Consider the following 9,567-nt stretch of genomic DNA (forward strand, 5'->3'; position numbering starts at 1 on the left):
CATTACACCTCCTCTCATTAATAATAGCCTAGAAAATATTTGAAATTATTAAAACATATCTGCATTAATTGCATTTATTTTAATATTTGTTTCTATTTTTTTAAATAAAAAGTTAAAAATTATGAGTAATTAAGAATAATTTATAAAATAAAAAAAATAAGCCCGTTTACACAGTTCCCTTAAAGTCATTTGCCAAGTAGTCTATTTTCACACCTCTACAAATGAAATGACATGCATTTCTAAATAATAGAGTGGGAGGTAACCTCTGAAGCGCGCCTGGCTTGATGCGCATATTTAGAGAGCCAGAGGTGTCTGCGTTCAACATGAACCATGAGCTCTCATCTGAACCTCCCAAAAACTTATATTACAGTCTGCAATGTTTACATATGATATGACGCAAAAGAATAAGAGAGCCGGTTTCACAGAGAGAAACACCATGGCGATGGATGGCGATTGTGGCAATGCTTAATTCTTATGACGGATGTACAGAACCATGATCGAGAGCATCACGGTGTGATTTACACTTTGAGGGATATATAATCACCAACAACAACGATGTCGGTTTTCCCCGTTGTTTTGTTGTGTCACTTGCTTTTTTTAACGAAAACATACCTCTGTATGGAAACTGATTTTTGTGAACCTGTTCGACTTGACCGTGAACATTTCCCAAGTCCTGACCAACTGAACAGAGAACTTGTTGTTTACAGAATAAACGCTTTCAATCAGGAATTTTATCTCAATCTTCTACCTGACTCAAGTTTTCTGGCTCCTGACGGCACATTTCAATATGACACCTCATCTTCAAGTGCGTTTTTAGGACCTGCTCTTAGAAGATGCTTTTACTCCGGTGATATTAATGCAGACATGAGTTCATACGCCGCTGTCAGTCTCTGTGAAGGTGTCCGAGGTGCGTTTTCTTATAACGGGATGGAGTACCTCATAGAGCGAAGGTCGACCAAAACAGCACCAGGACTGATCTCAGATGATGCTGAGAAAACGCACATCATCCGCAGGAGAAGACATCTTCACGCTCGGAACTCAACATCTCGGTGCGGAGTTACATCTGGCTTAAACCCGGGCGCTGTGGAGTCCTTAGAAAAGTACAAGCACGTGAAGGGACATACGAGGAACTTCACAGAAACTTTGAGCAGATCGAAAAGATTCGCCTCTATACCGAGATACGTGGAGGTCCTGGTCGTTGCTGATGAGTCTATGGCCAAATTCCACGGAGACGACCTGAAGCATTACATTTTGACTCTCATGTCTGTCACTGCAAAGCTGTACAAACACCCCAGTATCTTGAACGCCATCAGTATAGTGGTTGTAAAGCTTATGGTGATTAATGAGGCAGAAAAGGGACCCAAAGTATCCAGTAACGCGGCACTAACCCTGCGCAATTTCTGCACCTGGCAGAAGAAGCTGAATAAGAACAACGACAAACACCCAGAGTATTGGGACACGGCTATTTTGTTTACAAAGCAGGTAAGATATACACGGGCCAATGCTATATTAAGTCATTTAAAATACCACAAAAAATGTCATTCATACTAAATGTTTTCAATACATCCCTTTGATGATGAACATGTTTTGGTGTTGTTTATAAAAATAAAAAAATATATATATACATACACACACATTTGGTCAAGGTGCCAGGAAAGTATTTTATGACTTTTTTTTTAGTTGCCTACTTCAAAAATGTATCAAACCACCATGAACACAAATATTACATTTCTACTAAGCACACACGCTTTAAGCTATTGTTAAAATATTTCTCCTTTTCATCACCTCTGATATTCTGATTAGTCAGTGACCCATATCTTCTTTATATTTGTTCCTTATAGTCACCTGGTATGGCTGAGTTTGTTACGCATTACATCCTTCAGTGGTTTTGCCACAGTAGAATCCCTTTCTGAACGAACATGACATGCCATCTGGATAGAAAATAGTAAAACATTTCTGGAAACATGTCAAAGCTAGGGAGTGCTCCTAAAAGAAAATGTAATTTTCTACCATTTGATTCCAATACAAACTTAAAAGCAGCATTACATCATCAGAAAAGCTGAAAGCACACGTCAGGAGTTATAAAAACACTAAATATAATACTGACTCAAGCAGAGGATTGATCTAAGTCAGCTGTCTCTAAGCTATGCCAAGATACCTGCGCTGCACCTGTTATTTCAGCAAGATTAACTCCATACCTTTATATTACTTGTAAATAAAGCAATACAAACTTCCTTTCTGCGAAATATGAAGTAAAAATGCTATTATTTTTATGTATAAAAAAAAAAGCATTCATAGCTTCACATAATATTATATCTTCCTTCAAACTGCACCGCTCCTCATGTTTGACAGCATGAGAAAGTTAAAAAAAAAAAAAAAATCCAGACACTATATTCAACGTTCCCAAATGGTCTCCCTGAAGACTCCAGGTGGCTGCATTATGATGTTCTCACATGGTTCCATCTGTCCTCTTAACAAGGTCATAACTACAGCTGTTTACTGGCATTCTTGACCACCCTTGCTGGCCCTGTGCTTCTCATTATGTCAATGGCCAAAAAGCTTGTATTCTGATTTGACTCATTGGAATTAGACGGTTCACACACATACGCTTTGTTTCGGACCTAAGCAATGAGGAAGATTTAAATGACTTCAGAGATTAATTAAGTGATTTACATGGTGTAGATGTTTCTACCATAGCTGTCATCTTCATACTGCTCCTGAAACACTTGATGCTCGTTATGTCACAATACAATGACTGATTTCACAGGACCTTTGTGGGGCCACTACGTGTGACACTCTGGGAATGGCTGATGTAGGCACCATGTGTGATCCTAAGAGGAGCTGCTCAGTTATTGAAGATGATGGTCTCCCCTCTGCCTTCACCACTGCACATGAACTAGGTGAGATCTATGTTTGGTTTCAATAGACTTTTGTGTGCAAAAAAAACAAAGAAGGTGAACTGAAGGTCCCTGTCCGAGTTCTCAGCCCAGTGCCCACCCTGAGACTGAGACTGTGGTGTAATTATGTCGGATCCTTTAGGGTGATGGGATTTTGATGAGGCTTCTCACTCCTGAAATTCTATCTCAGATTCCTTGATCTTTAAACTTGAATGTTGTGCCAGCTGTTTCAAGAAGAAAAAAAATCATACTGTCATACTCAATTACTAATTTAGTAGAACAATGACAACAGCATTGAAGAGTTTTCCACATCTCTTGATCCCTGGGGAAACAAAGGTTTAATAAAAGACAGATGAGAAAACATTGGCAGATGCTGAAAGAACCACATTAACTGTGGCTGGTCCATGAGTGCCATTCTTATATTGTGTGTACAGACCTTTTAAACTCTTTGAACATATTTGAATGTGTTAGTCATAGATAGATAGATAGATAGATAGATAGATAGATAGATAGATAGATAGATAGATAGATAGATAGATAGATAGATAGATAGATAGATAGATAGATAGATAGATAGATAGATAGATTGACAGACAGACAGACAGACAGACAGACAGACAGACAGACAGACTGACATTGATTGATTGATTGATTGATTGATTGATTGATTGATTGATTGATTGATTGATTGATTGATTGACATAAATCAAATCAAATGTTATTTTTGTTGAATAAAATGTATACAAAAAAAAACTAAAATTAATGAATGTGACATGATGAAATGTTGACAAAATTTAAAGAATATTTTTGTCAAACTGACAAACTAAAACTGTGGCAAAAAATATATAAATATTAATCTTAAGTTCCTTTATGAAAATGAAAACTGACATGGCTTGACCCTTTCTCTGGCTCTTGTCCAGGCCATGTCTTCAGTATGCCACACGACAATGTGAAGGCTTGTGAGGAGGCATTCGGAAAGTTGAAGGACAACCACATGATGTCTCCCACACTGATCCAGATTGACCACAACAAGCCATGGTCTGTGTGCAGCGCTGCCATCATCACAGACTTCCTGGACGCTGGCCATGGTGAGTTTGTTGACCACTCTGTTGCGATCCACACTGACACGTGTATCTCAGGCCCATCGAACAATATGCTCAGCACAAATGTACTCTTTGCTCTCTAGGTGACTGTCTGCTGGATCAGCCCCAAAAGCTCCTGGCTCTTCCAGACGACCCTCCGGGTGTCAGCTACTCGATCAGCCGCCAGTGCGAGCTGGCCTTCGGCTCGGGATCTAAGCCTTGTCCGTATATGCAGGCCTGCTCCAAACTGTGGTGCACTGGGAAAGCTAAAGGACAGCTGGTGTGCCAGACTCGCCACTTTCCCTGGGCTGACGGGACGACCTGTGGAAGCAACAAGCTGTGCTACCGGGGGATTTGCACTGAGAAGCAAAACACGACCAAAGACAAGGTGAGTGATATCTCTGACTGCAGACAAATCCTCTTGATTTGTCAGTCATCCCTGGATATTAAAATAAGTATAGCTGCTCCCCACAACTGCATTTATTTTGATCAAAAACTGCAATATTGTGAAATATTATTACAATTTAAAATAGGTTTTCTATCATAATATATTTAAAAATGTAGTTTATTCCTGTGATGGCAAAGCTGAATTTTCAGCATCATCACTCCAGTCTTCAGTGTCACATGATCCTTCAGAAATCATTCTACAAGCTGATTTACAACCATTTCTTATTATTATCAATGTTGAAAACAGCTGCTTAATGTTTGTGGAAACCAGTTTTCAGTATTCTTTGATGAACAGATATTTAATTTGAAATATAAATATTTTGTAATATTGTTAATGTCTTTACTGTCACTTTTAATAACTTTAACGTGTCCTTGCTGAATAAAAGTTGTTTCTTTCAGAAAACGTTTTACTGACTTATGAACAGTGTATATACACAGAATAGTGTACACACAGTGTATACAATACATTATTATATTATTATATTGATGAAGGCTGTATTTTTGTCAAATTTTGCAGTAAAAAAAAATGTATACAAAAAATATAAGTAAAATTGACCAAAAACTATGTAAGGCATTGATACTTGTTTTCATAAATTATAAAAAATAATTTGTTAAAAACAAAAGACAAATTCTGCCTATGCACAATAGCAAAAACTCTTTTATTCAAGATATAATATTTGAAAACGTATCCAGTGTTGATTCTCAAATAAATGTTACTTGTTTTAGGGATATTTAGATTATTTTTTAAATGAAAAAAAAAGTTGTATGTGTGTTGCACAATGTTCATGATAATTCTGCTGACAATTGGATGTTAGTCTATAGGCTAGTTTCATATATTTTGAGGATGTCCGCCAGTCTTTTCATCAGGTGTGTAATCATTTCTGAGTCGTGTGGACTCTTTCCGCAGGTAGATGGCCGTTGGGGTCGATGGGGTCTGTATGGTCCATGTTCCCGTGTGTGTGGGGGAGGGGTGCAGCTCGCCAAAAGGGACTGTAACAACCCCGTCCCTGAAAACGGGGGCAAGTACTGCCAAGGACTGAGAGTGAAGTATCGCTCCTGCAACGTAGAGCCTTGCAAAGATTCAGGTAAACGAAATCTTTCACCCTCATGTTAACCAACGAGCGAGTCAATATCCGTGTCTGACGATGATTATTGGGACAGGAAAGAGCTTTCGTGAGGAGCAGTGTGAGACGTTCAATGGCTTCAGTCTGAACACTAACAGACTGAGTCCGTCTGTGGTCTGGGTCCCGAAATACTCTGGAGTCTCTGTTAAGGACAGATGCAAGCTCATCTGCCGAGCCAATGGCACCGGATACTTCTATGTCCTCGCGCAGAAGGTAAATAAATTGATACCCGCTTCAATATTTCAAAGTTGTTTGACATTAGTGGTTTATATGCAGGAGGAGTTCTGAGCCGGTTTTTATCGCATGGAAGGAATAACATCCCCCTTTCAAAGTGAACAAGATACTTTTTAAAAGTAATGGTGGGAGCTTATCTCTCAGATATGGCTGTGTGGAGTGACACAGCGCAGGGCTTGTCACAATCACTCATGCTGTAGATGGGAAGAGAGAATCAGCCACAGTATCAGTAACCTATACTGCTAGTGTCTCAGCTTACAATAGTTACACAACTACAACCATGTCCTAACCAGCTGCAACACTATAAAGCGACGAGTGATGCTACAGTCTATTAGTCGCTTGGTTTCTATTTCTGAGCTAGCCACGCCCACATGACGTCCCATTGGACCAAAATCCTGCTACTCGTGTACATTTTAAAAATCATATTATAATCAGATTATTTTGCACTACTTACTTGGTCAACATACCACACACACTTATGTATTTTATATAAGTTACTTATTATATAATACTTTTACTTATACTTACATTTCTAATACTTTCTTACCTAAATAATTTCTTTCTATATCTTTAGGCCATTGAAAAGTTTAAGAAAGGTTTCTTGAGAAGCAAATCATCATATTGGAATGATTTCTGAAGCATCATGTGACACTGAAGACATGATGCTGAAAATTCAGCTTTGCCATATAATAAATATATTTTAGTCTCATTTTTCTTTCTTTTTCTATTTAAATGCTTTAAAACAACCAGTGGAGGACGAAAATAAGATTATTTTTGTACAATGACAAAAACAAAACAAAAGTTTGACTTGATGAAACATGGACAAGGAGAGCTAGAAGTGTTCATGTTCCTCATTTGGCAGAACATGCCACTAACAACACCAAGGTCATAGGTGTTACTGGGAACTACTCTTGTATAACTCAACACCCTTAAGTTACCATACTTAAAAAGAGGCCGATGGTGTAGTGACGGTGAATGTTATCTGTGTGACAGGTGGTGGACGGAACCACTTGTTCCCCTGATACCTCAGCGGTCTGTGTTCAAGGAAAGTGCATCAAGGCTGGCTGTGATGGCAAACTGAGCTCCAACATGAAGTTTGACAAGTGTGGTGTGTGTGGGGGTGACAACCAAAACTGCAAGAAAGTCTCTGGAATGTTCACAAAACCCATGTAAGTGCTTTATCTTTGAGTGAGTATATGGTTTTAATTTAATATTATTATTTATTTTATTGTAATATTTTACCATAGAAATGATCAAGTCTGGTGGAACAACTTTTTTTTTAAATTCCATTTCAACTTCTTACTTCACCTGTCATTCCAGTACAACTTCCAATTTAACTTCTAATTCAAAATCCTGAGCTGCGTAACCAATTCAAATTCATGCATCAAAAAGAAGCCAAATCTTTCATTCTTAATATTGTCCAATCATGTGATCTGCTTTTACAGGAATGGATATAACTTTGTGGTGACTCTACCGGTCGGAGCCGCAAACGTGGACGTAAGGCAGCGCGGTTACCGCGGTTTGATTAACGATGACAACTATTTAGCAGTAAAGAATGTCCAAGGCAAATACCTCCTGAACGGAAACTTCGTGGTTTCGGCGGTAGAAAAAGACATTATCGTAAAGGGAAGTTTGCTGCGCTACAGTGGAACCGGCACATCGGTGGAGACGCTGCAGGTCACTAGACCTCTCAAAGAGTCTCTCACAGTTGAACTGTTGTCGGTGGGTAAAATGACACCGCCTCGCGTGCGCTACTCCTACTACCTGACTGTGGGAAATAAACAGGGCAAGATCTTAAAGAAGGACGAGAGGAATCCTACGCATAACAGCGTGCTGGAAGACAATAAAGTGGAACTGAAGAAGCCGGCCTATCAGACGCCGTCTTATAAGTGGGTAACGGCGGATTGGAATAAGTGCTCAGTTACCTGTGGGAACGGGGTCCAAAGTAGATTGATACAGTGTTTGGACTCGGATGGGGAAACAGCCACACACTGTGACGGCACCCAAAGGCCCAGTACTATGAGGATGTGTGGTGACCCTTGCCCAACGTGGAGCATCGGCGAATGGTCCTCATGCTCTAAAACCTGCGGGAAAGGCTATAAGAGACGCCCACTGCGATGCATCTCTCAGACTGGGCTGCTTTTACCCAGAGACCATTGCTCAAGCAAAAGAAAGCCACAGGAACTGGACTTTTGCAACGTTCGGCCCTGCTAGAGAAACATTATGTGTGTTCTGGGACCCATTTTATGGAGCTAAAACTTGTGCGTTCTGTGGTGCCTCACTTTTTGTAATGGGAATATCGTCATGTTACATTTTAAGGTACAGTTAGATATCACCTACCTCGAAAAGGACAGGGCGTTTTAAAGCAACCAAATAAAACGGACCACGTAAAGTTGTAAAAGGCATTAACACTGTCACAAAAACAGACTTTTACAGCATCTCCTCTGCATGTGGTTTGTAGATAAAGTGAAGATATCAGATTTGTGGCAACAGTGTTTGAGTTTGTATTCAGACTTTATATACATGTGAATAATTTGATCTAAATGTGAAGCATATTGTATGCAAAAATAGGGCATCTTGGTCCATGCACTATTGATCATTTGTATTCATATATTAAGATGAGCTAGTCAGTAGATTAGAGTGTTCCTAATCATTGAAGGTCCGACAAGCAGAATTTAGGGTTACATATGAGTATAGAGAAGACAAAACAATGGCGCCAAAAGTAGGCTTTTAGTTTGGGTTTATTAAACATAATCAGTATCTCACCCTGTCATTTTGGGCTGAAGAGGACAGATTCTGAAAACATATTTACAGTAATAAAATAAATAATGTTAAAGTTTAATATAATGGTACTGTACACAAAGGGATAAAACAGTTAACATACTATAAATAAATCCGTTAATATACTTTTATGGCAATAAACTTTATCAGTTCAGCCATCTATATACTGTAAGCATACCATAAGAAAGTCTTTGGGTCTTGTAAAACTGAACTCTGCTAAAAGACACTGATGCAAATATTGTACAATGGCTGCCCTAAATCTATAAAATCTAACTAAATCCAGTTTTCAGTTTTGATTAGTGGTGGATACAGGTAAAGTAGGATACTTTCTGATCCTTTGCCATTGCCTTTTTAAAATGTGATGCCAAATGACTGAACCTCTTATACAATACAATTTTAAGGGGGGTTGGAGAGAAGAAATATTAAACAAAAATATAAGTCTTATTTTGCCTGTATTCATACTACACATGCAGCTGCTATGGCCACTATGATTTTAGTAAAGTCACAGTGTCTCCTGGATGGAAAATCAAGTGTTATATTGTAAATTAATTAGATGTATTCTCTGCTGGACTTATGAAGATGTTTTGTAATTTGTGCAAACAATCCCTGTAAACCAGATGTTGTTGCTGAGAGCATCTCATTCATTTAAAAGGTGCTCCCTTATTTCATTTTTTTATTTTTTCATCATTTGTTAATACAGCAAAAGGCACTCATGTTTTTTTTTATTTTATTGAAATTCATTGTATACTATGTATACATCCATCGACTGTGCACAAATAAATACAGAAATTACATGAAATGTTTAAAGGTATCTCTTCACACTATTGTGTATGGGGAAGTGTGTATGGAGCATGAATATGTTAACGAAAAGCCTCAAACTGTGCTGAAAAGTAATTTGGTCATGCATGCCACACTGTAGGTAATCACTTTACCAAAGGCCGGATGAAGCATCATGGACAATCCCATAGTATTCAGTGACACTGGAATTCTGCTGAGACGACT

At 38.6% G+C, this 9,567-nt stretch overlaps 1 protein-coding gene across 1 annotated transcript; it reads left to right on the plus strand.

The window, feature by feature from the left end:
* The first annotated feature begins 318 nt into the window (after positions 1 to 318).
* On the plus strand, positions 319 to 9,366 carry adamts15b (ADAM metallopeptidase with thrombospondin type 1 motif, 15b). The gene is made up of 8 exons (XM_079609828.1): positions 319 to 1,482; positions 2,768 to 2,900; positions 3,818 to 3,985; positions 4,084 to 4,367; positions 5,334 to 5,511; positions 5,588 to 5,763; positions 6,778 to 6,953; positions 7,230 to 9,366. The coding sequence occupies exons 1-8, from the start codon at positions 556 to 558 to the stop codon at positions 7,996 to 7,998; spliced, it is 2,811 nt and encodes a 936-aa protein (XP_079465954.1). The 5' UTR covers positions 319 to 555; the 3' UTR covers positions 7,999 to 9,366.
* Positions 9,367 to 9,567: the final 201 nt, after the last annotated feature.

Source organism: Phoxinus phoxinus (genome assembly GCF_949152265.1).
Source record: "Phoxinus phoxinus genome assembly, chromosome: 4".
NCBI classification, from domain to species: domain Eukaryota; kingdom Metazoa; phylum Chordata; class Actinopteri; order Cypriniformes; family Leuciscidae; genus Phoxinus; species Phoxinus phoxinus.